Raw genomic sequence first — 17766 nt, 5'->3', positions numbered from 1 at the left:
CAATATCAACTGGAACACAGTTCCTCCAAAGAATGAGGCTGCAGACTATTGACTGTGAGTGTTGACCACCAATTTCTACCATCAATTTTCATTGTTGTCAATTTTGACCACCAGTTTTCAATAAGCTGAACCTGTTGTGGATGCACAAGATGTATTTTAACCATTGAATTTGGTCAGCAAGTTTCACTGTTGTCAGTTGTGGCTGCTGAATTTGACTGTTAATTTTTACTGTTGTCAATTTTTACAGTCAATTTTTACTGTCATCAATTTTCACTGTCAATTTTTACTGTCAATTTTGATGTCATCAATTTTGACTGCTGTGACCAATTTTGGCTGGCATCAATTTTGGCTGTCATCAATTTTGACCATCAATTTTGGTGTTGTCAATTTTGACTGTCAATTTTGGTGTTGTCAATTTTGGTGTTGTCAATTTTGACTGTCAATTTTGGTGTCATCAATTTTTACTGTCAATTTTTACTGTCATCAATTTTCACTGTCAATTTTTACTGTCAATTTTGGTGTTGTCAATTTTGACCACCATGACCAATTTTGGCTGTTGTCAATTTTGGCTGTTGTCAATTTTGACTGTCAATTTTGGTGTTGTCAATTTTGACTGTCAATTTTGGCATCATCAATTTTGACTACTGTGACCAATTTTGGCTGTCAATTTTGACAACATCAATTTTTACTGTTGTCAATTTTGACAGTCAATTTTGACTGTTGTCAATTTTGACTGTTGTCAATTTTGGCCATCAATTTTGACAACATCAATTTTTACTGTTGTCAATTTTGACAGTCAATTTTGACCATCATCAATTTTGACTGTCAATTTTGACTGTCAATTTTGACCGTCAATTTTTACTGTCAATTTTGACTGTCATCAATTTTGGTGTTGTCAATTTTTACTGTTGTCAATTTTGACTCATCAATTTTTACTGTCAATTTTGGTGTTATCAATTTTTACTGTCAATTTTGACTGTTGTCAATTTTTACTGTCAATTTTTACTGTTGTCAATTTTTACTGTCAATTTTTACCATTGTCAATTTTCACTGTCAATTTTGACTGCCGTGACCAATTTTGGCTGTCAATTTTGACTGTCATCAATTTTTACTGTCAATTTTGACTGTTAATTTTGACCGTTGTCAATTTTTACTGTCAATTTTGGTGTTGTTAATTTTGACCATCAATTTTGGTGTCATCAATTCTGATCATCAATTTTGGCATCGTCAATTTTTACTGTCATCAATTTTGACCATCAATTTTGACCGCCGTGACCAATTTTGCCGTCATCAATTTTGACCGTCAATTTTGACTGCTGTGACCAATTTTGCCGTTGTCAATTTTGACTGTCAATTTTGACTGTCATCAATTTTTACTGTCAATTTTGGCATTGTCAATTTTGACCATCAATTTTGGTGTTGTTAATTCTGACCATCAATTTTGGTGTCATCAATTTTGACCATCATCAATTTTTACTGTCAATTTTGGCGTCGTCAATTTTTACTGTCGTCAATTTTGACTCATCAATTTTTACTGTCAATTTTGGCATCATCAATTTTGGTGTTGTCAATTTTGACTGTCAATTTTGGCGTCATCAATTTTGACCGTTGTCAATTTTGACCATCAATTTTGGTGTTGTCAATTCTGACTGTCAATTTTGGTGTTGTCAATTTTGACCATTGTCAATTTTTACTGTCAATTTTGACCATCAATTTTTACTGTCAATTTTTACTGTTGTCAATTTTCACTGTCAATTTTGACCGCCGTGACCAATTTTGGCCATCAATTTTGACCGTCGTCAATTTTTACTGTCAATTTTGGTGTCATCAATTCTGACTGTCAATTTTGGTGTCATCAATTTTGACCATTGTCAATTTTTACTGTCAATTTTGGTGTCATCAATTTTGACCATCATCAATTTTTACTGTCAATTTTGGTGTCATCAATTCTGACTGTCAATTTTGGTGTTGTCAATTTTGACCATTGTCAATTTTCACTGTCAATTTTGGCATCATCAATTTTGGCTGTTGTCCATTTTTACTGTCAATTTTGACCATCAATTCTGGCCATCAATTTTGGCCATTGTCAATTTTGACTGCTGGTTTTCATCTGCAAACATTGACTGCAAGATGGATTCTCTGAATTGGGTGACAGAAGTCTGGATTTTATCATTTGCATGTCTTCTCTTCTATAGATCTGTTCTCTTCAGCTTTTCTTGTATTATCTTGAATCTGCTACAGTGTCTTCTTTTACTCTCATTCTGATGTTTTCAGCATGATATTTCCTGCTACTGTAATTTGCTAATGGATGCATATAATTCAAGCCAGAATTGCCAAATTTTATGCAGCATGTCCAGCAGTGGCTTCACAGGCAAAGTATCTGATCAGCTTGGAACAACTATTTCCCTAAGTCAGCTCAATAGGCTGCTTCTCTTCTGCCATGCTGCATATGAAATCTTTCCCCAACCACCTCATTAGATCCATAATACTTGTCCAACCATGCTAGAGTGCCTGGAAGCTATTCTCATTCTTGTTGTCTTAGCTGCCCTTGTGCAATTGATTTCAGGTGCCAGTCACCTAGGTGAATCTGACAGTAGTCATCTGGTACTGGATTACCTCTCCTGTGGTCAAATGTTAGTTTACAAGACCAGACTGCCCCATACAGAAGGCCACTGCATACCTCATAAGGCCAATCTTCACATTTCACATCCAATTCTTAAGGTCCACCTGTGTACAGTTCCACAGCCTGGGCTCAGGCATATTCTTGTCCAGCTCTTTAATCAAAGTCCAGTTGTTGCCATGCCTCTTCTACAGCTGCACCAGCCTTGTGGTCTCTTCAGCAGACCATCTTGTTCAGATGCATGGCCATCTGCAATGCCTGCTTCTGCAATTTGCTCTTCTTTCTACTATCTTCTCCATACACCTGATCTCTCTCTGCTGTCTATAAAGCAAGTGTTCTCTTGAACCCCTTCATACTGAGTTGTTGATGTGATCCCATCCATCCAGATCTACATTCAGATCTGAAGCCAATGTTGAGTATGCTGCCAATGAATCAATTATGCTCAATCATTAATGATGGTTTCCAGAATAGCCAGTGTCAGCATCAGAAAAGTTATCAGTCAAGCAGGAGAATTATTCTGATGTCTCTCTCTCTCTCTGTGGTGTCTGAATTGATGTTGACACTTAAGAGCTGCTGAGCAAGAGTCTTGATTGTTTCTGAAAGCAGCTGTTCTCCAGAACTGGACTCTGGCTCAATCTAGATGTCTTTTCTTTTCTATTCTCTTGACAGATCACCTCTGAGTGCCTGTTGCTTATCTGATATGAAATTGAATTATCAGAAGCCAAAACCTCTTCTGGTGTTACTGATTGAGAGCTAGATAGTCATCAGTTCTGGCTTTTCAGATTGGGCTTGCTGTTGTATAATGTACATGCAGGAACACCCATGGGACTTGAAGATGGTGTACTCTTGTTGGAAGGAGTGGTTTGGGCAAGACCTTTATCCAGAACCACCTGTTAATTAATGGTATACATAAAACCATAAGATTCAGGGCTGCTACTCACCACCTAGAGACATGTTGCTTGACAGAGAACTGTTCAACAGTGTGCATCAACTGCTTTCCACCATCACTAATAGTGGGGACTGGAGCTGATTTGGTGTTCTTCTTGCTTTTTTTCTTTGAAGTACAGTAAAAGCACTGAGGAGGCATGGCTCTGTCTCTGTGCTGGAAGATCACAGTCAGATACTGGAATATCTCTAAGCTATCATGGTCAACAGCAATCCATTCAACAACTGGAAGAACAGGAAAGAGAAGAGAAGAGACCAGAATGAAGCCTCAGACTATCAAAGAGATGATCTGAAGTGATTGCAATAAAGCAATAGAGAAAACAGAGCTTCAATTGTAGGCTCAAAGTTGGCAGAAGAAAGAGACTGACATTTTTACTAGATTTATAGACTTGGAATAATCAGAAGAGTGGCATTTCTGATCTATCACAAATGTTCATTTCACTCAGTAAGTCCAGCCAAAATCTCATCCATCTCAAGACTCTGACTCAGACACTTCAGAGTTAATATTATTCCAGTGCATTCTCTGTAATTTCTCCATGCAGCAAGCACATCAGTGAAAATCACTTTAGTCAGCATGGGCTGTAGACAGCCATACAAGTATGCAACTGAGAGAAATGCAGTTCAGATACAAGTGCAAGCATATTGAAGACAACAACAGCAGCTGCAAGCAGTCACATCAGCAAGCATATTAATATTGTTTCAGAATATCTTCTTGATCTGCAATCCTCAAAGTACAGCCAGTCTTTTCCAGTCTATTGAGGATTCAGCCTATGTGTTTGCAGACCTACAGGAAGTCCTTAATGCAGTATCTGTTGAGTGCAGAAGCTCTGAGCCACCAGACATGATTGAAGAAGAATTGCTTGAGTCTGAGTCTGATAAAATAGAGCACAAGAGCTCTCCATCACCAGCAGAATCCAGCAGCAGTGAGAATGGTCAGTTGTCTGCAATAGAATAAGATGATCAAGCATTTTAAATCTCTAACTACATTCTAGATTCAGTACTACTGCTAATGTCTTCAGGCCTGTCCAGGCCCAGTACACCAGGGCCAAGGTCAGATCATGGACCCTTCCTGCCCACAAATACAGTGGAACCAACAGAAGAAGACAATACACTTGTACAGGAGCTGGTGGCACAACTACAGACTCATCATGAGTGCTCTACTAAGGCTCATGCTGCATCAGAGCCACTCTCCATGCCAACAGTATCTCTCTTACAGATGGCAAGCTGGGAATGTTCAGATGTCTTAGAGCATGCCAGCATGTCTTCCTATCTTATACAGTGGGACACCATCCTGCCAGTTCATCAGCACCAAAGACTATACAGTGGGATGTCCGCATCAGTGGAGCCTTTAGTCCATGAGAAAGTGCCTCCACACTCCATAACCATTGATCTGGAAGGTGATACTATCCTGATGCCAGCATCCCTGCATGCCATAATTGACATTGATAGTGCCAGTAGTCTGGTCTTGAGTCTTGCAGTGGCCTGTGAGGAGTTCCAATGGAAAGTTAACCAGTTCCTGACAAGCAACCTGAAGAGTTCTCTTCACCTGGATTCCATTTCAGTCCAGTGAAGAGATGAGCAGACCAAAAGAGTCCACTAGTTCTGGAGATCAGTTTACTGAATCCCTCACCTTCTGTTTGGATGACTGGTTGAATTTCCTGAGATTGAGATCTACATTCTCTTCCCCTGGCTTTTCAGCTCCCAGTGCCAGCACTACATCATTACAGAGCAGAAGTATACTCTCTGGACAGACAAGATCTTTCTTCCAGCTCTTCATCATGTTTACTTCATATTTACACTTCTCCACCTGCTATCCAGTGCCACACATGTTCAGCTCAGTTCCACTACAGCTCAGGCAGAAGGCCACAATCAGACTTTTTATAAGCAGCCACAGATACAGGAGTTCCACTTTCCACTACAGCCAGCAAGACTTCACCATCTCTGAAAGTGCATGCAGACAACTGTTCAAGATCCAGGACTTCAGCACTTTCAGGAACTCATACTTCTTCTGACTGCTAAGAATCTGAAGCTCTCAACCCAGCATGCCATCTGGTCCAGCACATGTGATGTCTTCTTTTGCATGTGGAATCAGGTCATGGACAGGCACTATCTGACCATCAGCTTCTATAATATTAGTAAGAAGATGGTCTCACCCTGAAGCTTCCTGTCATACCAGAAGCCAACACATGCATCCTGCACATTCATCTGATAATATTGCTGTCTGGATTGTTTCTGTAAATGGCTGAAAGATTCACCAGCTGCACAAAGAATCTCTTCTCTTACTTTATCTGAGCCTGATAGCTTACCAGACAATTCAATGGAGATGCAGATCAACAATGATCACCCAGCAGCAGCTGTCCAGCTCCAACAGTTCCACTGACTTTACAGCCATGTCCAGCAAAGAGTGATGTCCAAGGTCTCAGACTCCAGCAACATTCAATACAGGTCAGTGGAGCCAGCACTCAGAAGTGAAGATGAAGATGTATATCAGCCAGAGCTCAGTAAGAGCAGTAAAGATGAAAATGATAAGAATACCAGCAACCTGGATGAACATTCAGCAGGTGATACACCAGTTGCCAATACTCAGACTTCTGATTCAGAACATGAACATCCACAGGAAGAGTTCTGGCACAAGCAGTTCTATCTGCTATTGTTTCTGCATGATCTGGGGTCCATGACACTAGAGTCATATCAGTGCTCCCCACTTCACCACCAGGATCTGCTCTACTGCCAGTTCTACAACATCATCAAGAAGATCTTTATGGCCAGCAAGCATTCCCCATTTGCAAATGAGAATCTGGACATATTGGCTCTAGATTCCAGGCTGATACAGATCTGGCAGCATATTGGAAAGGCCATCAGCCATTCCTCTCTGGTCTTGCTGCACATATACATCTACATCAAGCAACAGTACCATGTTACCATTTCCAACTGCTGCCAGCAGTTCTACAGGACTCAGAAGAAGTACCAGATCACTGCTGCTGTTCTGCAGGCCATGAATTAAATTCTTCAGGAAAGCAATCTAGCTAATCATTCTACAGTTGTGTCTCAATGCCCAGTACCCTTTCTCAACTATTACACTGACCAGCTTCTGGGGTGGCTGCAGTGGAACATCAACAAGCTGTGCACTGGATTTGAGATGATCTACAGCCTGCAGCCACACACTGTAGTGCACTGGAAACACACTCAGATAATGATGATGTTTCTTCAATGCCTTCTGTGTATATATGGAGGCCAGGACAATCATCTCAGCTGCAGCAGTGGCCTGTAGCTTGATCACCAGATGCAATCACCTCAAGAGAGTTCTGACATGAAGAGAATTCAGAAGGGTCTTGAAATGGCATCCACACTGGAGCTGTATGGCTATGCTTGGTTTCTTGACAAGCTTGACTGGACAGCCATGACATTCAAGCCACTATATCAGATGCACATAGTCTTCAATACTCCAACTCTACAGATAACCTACCACCTGCAGTACCAGCAACTGATTGAGTTCAAGTCTGACTTCATGCTCTTTCATGACATATTCAGCTGCATGCTGGATATTCATCTAGACTCTGCCCACTCTGTACTGCTGCTGCAGCTGCTGGTAACCCTCTGCCTGAGGGCCTTCCAGAAGAATGTCTTCAGAAGCCTGACTAACTATATTATTCAGCAGCCACTCCATTCCACTAGGCTTGAGGATGCATGCAATAGTGATATATCACTCACCTGTACTGGTATCTCACAAGTCTTTTAACATTCCCACTTTTAGAAAGATATTCAGTTCATTACAGGCTTCAGAATGAAAGTCAGGAACATTGAGATACTCTTTACATGGCTCTGGGGCTGGAACAGCAATGAGAACAACAGCAACTGGCTGTAGAAACACTGGGAGTCAAAGCAGTACCAGGTTCTCTTTCACCAGTTCTTTGATATCATCATCTGCATGTATGGGGTTCAGCAGGCCTGTGAGTGGCAGACAATTATAAAGCAGATCTTCATCTGCAGCCACTGGATCTTGCTCTATCCAAGCATGGCAGCCTTCTGAACACATGGAAAGAGAGGAAAACTGCAAAGCTGGGCTAGTATCCATTCAGGACTGGTTAACTATCTTCAGTAGTACCAGTCAGAACTCACCATTATTAAGCTGGACATGATTGATGAGCTGCCCCTGGCAGATTGGGAGGCTGGTGGTCAATCTTTGTCTCTGAATGTGGCTCTTCCCTCAGTTCCCAGTAATGTTGATGTCTGGCTTACCATTGAACAAGATCAACATTCTGTTTCCACAGTAATGTTCCTCAATCCAGCAGTCTTTTTGCTGGCTGTTGGTGTACATTCCAGTGAGCTGAGCCACCATCTTCAAGCCACTATGACTGAACATCATGTCCTGCACTTATTTGCAGAGAAAGAGAGCTAATCTGCAAGCCAGCTGCATACCAACCACAAGTGGCTTACATCTCAGCTTGTGTTACACATTCAGGCTCTTGTTGAGGCAGAGAGACAGCAGGTCTGGAGCATGAACCTTCCAATAGCAACTTGATTCTGGCAGTCTCACCCTCAGCCCCAGCCCAACAGCAATCTGACACTTCTTGGGCCAAGACTGAGCAGAATGGATCTTGAAGAGGATTCTGACCCAGAAAGCCTGATAAGAAAGCAGGAAAAACATGCACAGCATCAGAGATATATGTAGCAGCAGTTGAAAGTTGTACAGATAGAGGTCTTCTATTATAATCAGTACAGAACTGCCATGAAGACATATCAGTGCAAAGCTGCAGGAAGAGAGCAAACAACACAAGTGCCCAATCAGTCTGAGTTTGAGAAAGCACAGATACAAAGTCAAAAGGCCATTAGGTGTTTAGATCAAGTATCTCAGCAGGTCACTCATCATGCAGAAGGAAAAGTATAGTTGTGACAGCACTAGCTTCTTAAGTCAGTTTTGACTGCCAATTTTTATGATCAATTTTGATTGTTAAATTTCACCATCAATTTTGATCATCAATTTTCACTGTAAATATTTGCTGGCAATTTCAGCATTAATTTTGGTCATCAATTTTTGCTGTAAATTTTAGCTGTTAATTTTCACCATCAATTTTTGCTGTCAATTTTGGTTGTCAATTTTGGTTGTCAAATTTGGCATCATCAATTTTTACCATTGTCAATTTTGGCATTGTCAATTTTTACCATCAATTTTGGCCATCATCAATTTTTACTGTTGTCAATTTTCACCATCAATTTTGGCTGTCAATTTTTACCATTGTCAATTTTGGTGTTGTCAATTTTTACCATCAATTTTGGCCGTCATCAATTTTTACTGTCAATTTTTACTGTTGTCAATTTTCACTGTCAATTTTGGCTGTCAATTTTTACTGTTGTCAATTTTGGTGTTGTCAATTTTTACTCTCAATTTTGACTGTTGTCAATTTTGGTGTCATCAATTTTTACCATTGTCAATTTTGGTGTTGTTGATTTTGACTGTCATCAATTTTGACTGTCAATTTTGGTGTTGTTGATTTTGACTGTCATCAATTTTGGCTATCAATTTTGGCATCATCAATTTTGGCCATTAATTTTTACTATCAATTTTTACTGTCAATTTTGACCATCATCAATTTTGACTGTCAATTTTTGCTGTCAATTTTGCTGTTAATTTTAGTTGTTAATTTTGGTTGTTAGTTTTTGCCATCAATTTTGCTGTCAATTTTTGTTGTACAAAAGAGCTAAGTAGATTAATGCCTGCAACTGATGAGAGAGAGTTATATATAGAATATATAAATCTGTAAACTAGAAGTCTAAATACTGAGATTTCTATAATCTGTAAGAATTATGTTATTATTATATATTCAGAGTTATGTAAGAATTCACCCACAAACTCCTTATACAGACAAACAACACTTACAAGAGTTCAGAGCCTCAGCTTGTGAGCTGTTGAAAGTACATGTGTTCTTGCAAGGCACTAAGTCATATGCTTATAAGTACATATAAAAGGCTGCCACTGCATAAATCTCTTGTTGAGAGCTAGTGGCAATCTTGTCTACAAGTTGTAGATAGTTGCCAATACCAGATCTTTTATCTCATGTACTTTTTTCTATATAAAATTTCTTCTATAGAATTTTTATTATGCTGATTCACATGTATGATTCTCACAAGTTAGGCCATGTAACATCTTCTGGAGATTTCATACTATCTGATGCTTGATTAATCTAAGCCTATATTTATAATAATAAGAAGCTGTTAAATTAAGAAATGGTTAGAAGATTAACTAGATACAGTTGGAAACAAATATTTATTGTCAGCTAGATAAATATAATAATAAAATACTAAGATAGGGTCTAGAAAAAGAGTTTAGAGTAGAGAGCTACTATATATATATAATAAGATTGTATATCAGACAAATGTTTATATTTCTAGTGAATTATATATTTCAAGTTTAGAGTGTTATCTTAGAACAAGATTCTGGTTAATTAGTCAGATAGAGAATTGCAGTTAGTATAAAAAGATTAAAAATAAAAGTTTTGTTTTTAATTTTTAATTATATTATTTGTCTGACTACTTCAGTTTAAAAGTAGTAATAGCTGGCATCAGAGTTAGTAAATAATTAATCAACAAAAAAGAGGGTAAGACAGAGTTAGAGAGCTAGTAAGTAGTTTAATAAATATTTAAGTAGACTAGAGTTGTACAAAGTACTGAAATAAGTATTTAGATGAATTAGAGTTCTGATAAGCACAGTAATAAAATTGAATTTAGATGCAGATGCAAGATGCAGATGCAAAATGCAGATAAAAGATGCAGATGCAGATATATATATAAATTAAATAGTAACTAAGTTACAAGACTGCATAAGTTAAGATACAGTAATAAAAATAAAATTATTATAAGTAGATCAGAAACATAATTCAAATAATAGTTCTGTTATAGTTATATAATTAATAGTTTTTGAGTTGTTAGCAAATACGAAGATGTAACAGAAAGTATAGAGCAAATAGTAACAAAAATACAATATTTAAAAGTTGATATATTGTAACAAAAATAAGAATATTTTAAGCACTGGATTAGAGAGATAATTTAAGGTATGATAGTATTATATTTACATAATTAATAATTGTAGAGTTATTGGCAAAAATATAGAAGTAACAAAAATTCAAAATAAATTAGTATTATTTTTTACAGTAATTAAAATTGTAATTTCTGTTAGATGGACTTTTTCTCCACAAGTAGTGAATATATAGTAAGAAAAATAAAATAATTATAAGCAGATCAGAGAGATGATTTAAACAGTAGTAGTTTTATAGAGTTATTAGCAAATATATATATTTTATATAGCAAATACTGACACTGACATAAGATGTGAAAGTTAATATATTTTAACAAAAATAGAGATATTCTAAGCAGGTCAAAGAGATAACTTGAATAGTAGTAGTTTCACATGTCTATAATTAATGATTGTAGAGTTATTGGCAGAAATATAAAAAAGTAACAGAAAAATAAGTAATTAGAATTAAAGTTAGGGTTAGCTGTATAAAGCAAATAGTGAGTAAAACATAAGATGCAAAAGTAGATATATTATAATGAAAATAAGAAGATTCTAAGCAGGTTAGTAAGATAATTTGAACAGAGATAGTGTTATATCTGTAAAGTAGATAGTAGTAGAGTTATTAGCAAAAATATAAAATATATAGTACAAATAGTGAGTAAAACATAATATGGAAAAGTTGATATTTTTTAATAAAAATAGGGTCATTCTGAGCAGGTCAGAGAGACAATTTGAAAGGTGGTATTCTCATATGTGTACAATTAATGGTTGTGGAGTTATTGGCAAAAATATAAAAAGTAACAGAATCTATATTTATTATTATTATTATTATTCATTATAGTCTTACACAGTCAGTAACTATGAAGACTACCTAACAGCTTCTCTGTTAGGATTTACTTAGTATATATTGTAGAAACTGAATAAAGAAAAAAATTCAAAGTATTTCAAGGCAATATGAGATGTTCTTTCTCCACAAAAGTCAAATAGCAGATAGGACATAATATTAATTTTAAAGGAAAATAATAATTCTTGTAGCAATGTGATACAAATCAAAAAGAAATAAAATTAGCATATTTGGAAAAGCCACTGTCTAGTAGCTATTCCAGTACATTTCAGAAATAAAACTAGCCATTTTAAGTTTAATTGAGTTTCAAAAATAAAATTTAAAGATAGTTGAGAAATATTAAGTTCTTGTTGAATTTTTCTTCTTTCAGTATGATAAGCTGAGCAGTCTAATAGTAGATGCTTTGGATTTTCAACACAATTACAGAAATAGCATAAATTAAAAGAGTAGTCAGATAATCTTATTAGATAAGATCTAAAATATCCATGACCAAGCTTTAATTGGCAAATAGTTGACCATATCTTCTTAGATATAGAAACAGTAGATGCTTTCCATCTGGGTTTTATTTTGAATTGAGAGTAGTGATTTGTAGAACTTTCTCTATTAAAAAGATCTTCAAACCACTCTATCATTGCTTGTTCTTTTATTTGTCTTTTTATATAAGTAAGAGATATATATCTTTCAGAACAAACTTGATTTAATTCTGTAGCTTTCTTTACTGCTAGATCAGCTTGTTCATTTCCATGTATATTTACATGTGCAGGAACCCAATAAAGATGTAGATTAATTTGCTGATTTTTAATAGACTTAGCAGTTTTTCTTATAGATTGAAGATAATATAAGCCAGAATTAAGATCTTGATTTATGAGTCTCTGAATAGCAGCTTGACTATCAGAAAACACCCAGATATCTGATATTGATCTTGATTGAGACTGAGAGGTAGAACTTGCTAATTTAAATGCTTTATCTATAGCAAACAGTTCTGCATCAAAGTCTTCAAAATATTTTCCTAGATTTCATGAAAATCTAATATTATCTTGTAGATTGTATACACCAGCACCAGCATATTGACTTTCTTCAGCTTTGGATCTATCTGAATAGAGAATTAAAGATCTATTATTTAGATTTTTAATTCTATTTATGTGACTATCTTTAGCTGTTTTCTTGTCTGAATTTTCAATTTGAATATCTATCAAATCAGCTAGGTTTTCAGACCAAGGTGCATTCTATTTTGCTTTGATTCTCTCTGTTTTTAGAGAAGGTAATATATTTGAAATCATTGAACAAATTCTAAATAGTTGACTTGGATACTTGATTTTTCTTCTTTTTCTTTTTCTTTTAGTTGATGTTTGTACAACATATTCATTATTTAATTCTGATTGATTCCAATCTAAAAACCTTCTCCAATCAAGATTGACACCATTATTATAAGGTGGAAAGCTAGAAGATACTCTTTTTCTGATTGTATATTCTTTTTGCATTTTTAATAGTCTATAAGCATAGTTTCTGCATAGTCTATTAAACCTTACTTTAGCAGGAGAAATAGCAGCTTCAATCTTCATAGCATAAATTGGAGAAGTTTTAAAAGCTCCTAGAACCTTTCTTAAAGCAGAGTTTTAAAGTTTCTCATACTTATGGAGAAGATTCTTTTGATTCTTCCATCAAATCTGAACACCATAATCAGCTACTGAAGTAATACAAGCTATATAAAGTTGTCTCATAGCTTGAAAAGTAAGACTTTTTCCAGTATTTGAAAGTCTGATTATTTAATTAAGAACTCTTTCAGCAGCTGATATCTTAATTTGAACATGGTTCTTGAAAGTAAGAGTATTGTCAAGCCAAATACCTAACTATCCCACTAGTTTTTTTGGTTTAAAAACTTGATCATGTAGTTTAACTGAGTTATCTTCACTAAATAATTTAGTAAAGTGGATTAACTCAGTTTTTTCCATATCAAATTGAACTACATGAGAATCTTGTCTATTAGACATTGCTTGTAAAGCTTTATCTAACTTAAAGCAGTTTTCTTCTATTAAGAAAGAGAAGACAACAAGTTCAGTATCATCTATATAACTAGAAATTCTGATATCTTTAAGATCTAGATCATTATTATTCTTAAAGAGAAATATAGTATATATAGAGAAAAGTATTGGAGATAGAGGTGAATCTTGAGGAATTTCAATATTTATAGATATCTTTGCTTGTTGTTTCTCACCATCAAAAACCAGTTGGATTTTTCTTGTTTGCATAAAATAAAAAATGCATATAGCTAGTGATTTAGGTAGTTGCAAATCAGAGAAGACTTTTAAGAGTCTATTTAGTGAAATATAGTCAAATGCTCCTTTTATATCAATAAAGAGAGCTGAGGCTACCAATTTATTGGCTTTTGCTAATTGAATATCATGTACTAAACTCATTACAGCATCTATAGCAGAGCATTGCTTCTTTCCTTCAAACTGATCAAAATATAGTAGTTTATTTTGGGAGGCCCAATAAGAAAGTCTAGAAGCAATAACTCTCTCTATAACTTTTCTCAAGCAGTTAAGTGAAGAGATGATTCTGTAAGATTTTGGTAATAAAGCTTTTCTATTTGGTTTCTTTAGAATAACTCCAGTAGCTTCTCTCCAGATTTCTGGATAATATCTCTTTTCAAATAGTATAGAGTATAACTTGAAAAATCTATCTTTAAGTACTGGATAGATTTTTTGTAGTATAAGAAAGGATATACCATCTGGGCCAGGTGTACTGATTTTGGAGCCTGAAAAAATAGAGTTCTTGATCTCTATTTCTTGAAGATTAGGCCATTCCCAAACTGGATTTTCATGATATTCATTCCAATTTATTGGTGGATAACTTGGTGGTTCTCTGAAAAGAGTTTTTATAAAAGTATTGCATTTCTCTTTAAATAAAATAGCTTTATTTTCTATTTCATTTTCAGAGTTTGAGAATTTTAGAATAGGAGTTTTTTCCACTTTTTTTTCTTTGGTATATTTATATAGTTTAAAAATCTCTTTTTCTTGAGCATTCTCCAGAAATTCATTTCAACAAGATGACTTTGCCTCTTTAATAGCATTAAAGTAGTCATTTCTAGTTTGTTGAAAGAACTCTAAGCTAACTTGCTTATTCTTCAGTTCTCTAAAGGCTTTTGTCATAGCTTTTCTCTTGATTTTTAGCTCATTATTCCACCAAGGCTTAGATCTTTCAGTTATTCTCTTTTTGGGAATGTGTTTCTCAATAGAGCTTTGAATTAGATTTCTTAATTTAATTGCTTTTAATTCAAGTTCTGATGGAGTATTTTCTATTGAAGTCCATTGAAATTCTTCTTTTTCTAGATTTTGAAGAAGAGATTTATTTACTTCATTCCAATTAGCTTTCTGAAAGTTATATTGATTTGAATAAAGTGGATTTTCAACAAGATTTTTAGTAATTAGTTCAATACTGAATTGAATAATTTCATGATCAGAGCCAGAGTGAAGAGCTTCATCAATCCACCACTTATGTATCTTTTGAGTTAAGTTGGTGGAGAAGAAGATCAAATCTATAATTGATTTAGATGATAGATTTGGTCTGAAGAAAGTTTCTCTGTCTATCTCATTTATTAAATCCATATTATTCTCCTCAAGCCATTCTACTAGTTTTTCAGCTCTAACTGAATTGACTATATTTGAATTCCACCATGAATGTTGAGCATTTATATCTCCAGTAACAATAGAGTATTGAGAAGCTGAGATATTTACTAATTCTCTCTCAATAGTCCAAAGATTTGAGTTGTCCTCTAGATCTTTTTGATTATAGATATTTATCAGTTGTATGGTTTCAAACTGATTGTATTTATCTTTAATATCTATAACTAGAAGATCATTACTAGAGCATATATCAGATCTTAAGCAGGGTTGATATCTGGACTGTTTTCTAGGAAAAATAGCTACTCTAGATCTCAAATCTTTATTCTCAGGAAGAATGCAATAATATGCATTATGAGAGACTGTAAACTGATTATCTGAGCTCATCTATGGTTTCTGAAATAAATTATAATCAATTTTCTTTTCAAACCCAATATCAAGACATGTATGCATTGACTTTTCATTTCTTCCAACATTATTCTGAAGAAAGATCAATTTTGAAAAAGTATTTGAAGTTTTATTTAACATAAATTAATAAATGGTGATCTAACTTCAATCTTCTTCTTAGAGATTACAACTTGATTTTCATCTTCAAAATCTGTTTCATGAGATCTCTTAGAAACAGGTTTAGTTCTGGAAAGATTCTGCTCAGCTCTTACTAGTTGCATTGATTTACTAGTATTTTGTGCTGAATAGTTGGATTTTTTGAAGAAAGCACACTCTGTACTTTTAGCCACATGATTTTCTAGACAATTAGCACATTTTAATGTAGAGTGTACACATTTTCTTCCAGTAATCTCACAAATTGAGTATTTATGCATACTTGTTTGATGTTTTTGAGCACAGATATCACATCTAGCTTCTTTTTTACAGTTTGGTGCTGTATGTCCATAGATTTGATAGTTAAAGTATTGTACAGTGCTTCTAAATCTTTCTGAAGAGAGAGAGAGAGAGAGAAAGAGAGAGAGAGAGAGAGATTGTTTGTATTTACAAACTTTAAGATTCTGTCCAGCAATTACAACTGTTTTCAGATTTTCAGCTATTGTAGCATTTTGAACATGCAAGACAGCAGATGTATGTCTTTTCTGTATTCTATTTTCAGCAGAAGATAGCCAGATTGGGGTTCTTTTTAAAGAGATAGAGTTAAAAGTTTCTATCTCTTCTTTTAAAAGAGATAATCCATTCTCTATATTAAAGATTTCTGTAGAGATACTGTGAACTACAAAAACTTTCCAGTCCTCATCTTTGTGAATTTTCATGCTCTCTATATCAAAGTTCATTAGATCTGAGAATATAGATATCTAAGTTTGCTTGTGTTTTTGAAGAAAATCAGCTGAAAAGTCTTCTGTTGTTATTAGAATTAGAGATTGGCCTCTAAATGACTTAGCAATTGAAGAAATAACTGATTTTTCAGTAATATTTGCTTCAGTAAAGCTGTCATTTATTCTATTTCTGAAGAAGAAAGCTTTGTTACTGATCTCTTCAAGTACTTGAGTATTTATCTTGAGAATTAGTCTTCTTTCTCTAAAGAGTTTTGGCTCAGAGAACTGTTTTTTATCTTCTTTACCATTTACTTTAAAGAGTAAAGAAGATTTAACTGAAGATTCAGTATTTAGTCCAGTTATAGAGCAGAAGAATATGATTTGGAAGTATTACTAGCAGATATTTTCTCTTGAGAGCAGCTTTGTGAAGTATTACTACTATTAGTAGCTGCTTTTTTCTGATTTTCAAGCTGTATAATTTTTTTCTCAAGATTTTGAAGTTTAGAGTTTTCAAAAACAGTAGTATCTTCTTTTTCTTTAAAAGAAAAGATTTTTTGTATACTCAAGATACAAGCATTTAGTTCTTTTTACAAAAGAACATGATTCTTCTTCTGAGATTCTTTAGCAAGAAGCTTGAGAATTGACTTTAGATCTTGCTGTTCAGATTCAGAAGAAGAATCAGAAGTAGAAGGTATTTTGACTACATTTCAAGAAATATCTTCTTGAATAAGAAAACAGAAGATAATCTTTTGAAATTACTTTCTTAAGAAGATCTTCTGAGGTTATTTTGTATCCCACTTGCTAGTTAACCCAAACTAGTTCAGTTGTTTTACTGAGAGCTGAAAATCTCAATGTAGTAGGTTTTTCTTTAGCTAGAGCTACACCTATTAAATTCTGGACTAGTTTTTTGAGAGAACTAGCAAACTATATAGTTTTTTTTGAAGACTGTGATCACGGAAACAGGTTCTAGAATAAAAACAATGGAAAAACTATTGGCAGAGTAGAGAGCAAGAGGGCAAGCTAGTAAATTTAAGAGATATGAGCAATTAAGTCTTAAAAATCAGTTAAATTAATACTAGTAAGTATACTTTTTGAAGAGAAGTATCAAACTAGAGAGCTTTTTGCAGGAAAGGTTTGAGAAACCAGCTGAGAATATTCTTAAATTTAGTAGTAAAGACTCACATTCAAGAGGCTAAAGCTAATACTATAAAAATAAGGTATATTCTAAGCAGAAAAGTGAGAAGGGCAGCTGGTTTTTTCAGATGTAGCAGCACCAGAAAGCTAGCATATCTTTTATCAGATGGAAAAGATAGCAAACCTGTTAAGTCACTAGAAATCTAGCTTGATTTTTTTCTTAAATGCAGAAAAATTAATGAAAACTGCTCTGATTTGCAAGGTAGCTTATATTATAGCTTTGTGAGGATTGTACATGTGGATCAGCATGACAATGAATCTATAGG

General features: G+C 34.7%; 3 protein-coding genes across 3 annotated transcripts; 2 read left to right on the top strand and 1 right to left on the bottom strand.

Moving 5' to 3' along the window:
• Positions 1–4406: 4406 nt before the first annotated feature.
• CIMG_13648 (uncharacterized protein) lies at positions 4407–5135 on the top strand (the record flags this gene model as incomplete). The annotated part of the gene is made up of 2 exons (XM_001243513.2): positions 4407–4497; positions 4585–5135. 2 exons carry the CDS (start codon positions 4407–4409, stop codon positions 5133–5135), a joined length of 642 nt encoding a protein of 213 aa, XP_001243514.2.
• An 837-nt stretch (positions 5136–5972) lies between these two features.
• On the top strand, positions 5973–6569 carry CIMG_13647 (uncharacterized protein; the record flags this gene model as incomplete). The annotated part of the gene is made up of 1 exon (XM_001243512.1): positions 5973–6569. One exon carries the CDS (start codon positions 5973–5975, stop codon positions 6567–6569), a length of 597 nt encoding a protein of 198 aa, XP_001243513.1.
• A 1071-nt stretch (positions 6570–7640) lies between these two features.
• On the bottom strand, positions 7641–8304 carry CIMG_13646 (uncharacterized protein; the record flags this gene model as incomplete). Its single annotated transcript, XM_001243511.2, has 3 exons — positions 7641–7654; positions 7805–7914; positions 8003–8304. The coding sequence occupies 3 exons, from the start codon at positions 8302–8304 to the stop codon at positions 7641–7643; spliced, it is 426 nt and encodes a 141-aa protein (XP_001243512.2).
• Positions 8305–17766: the final 9462 nt, after the last annotated feature.

This window comes from Coccidioides immitis, assembly GCF_000149335.2.
Source record: "Coccidioides immitis RS genomic scaffold supercont3.6, whole genome shotgun sequence".
In the NCBI taxonomy this organism is placed as follows: domain Eukaryota; kingdom Fungi; phylum Ascomycota; class Eurotiomycetes; order Onygenales; family Onygenaceae; genus Coccidioides; species Coccidioides immitis.
This window is presented reverse-complemented; position numbering and strand designations above follow the sequence as displayed.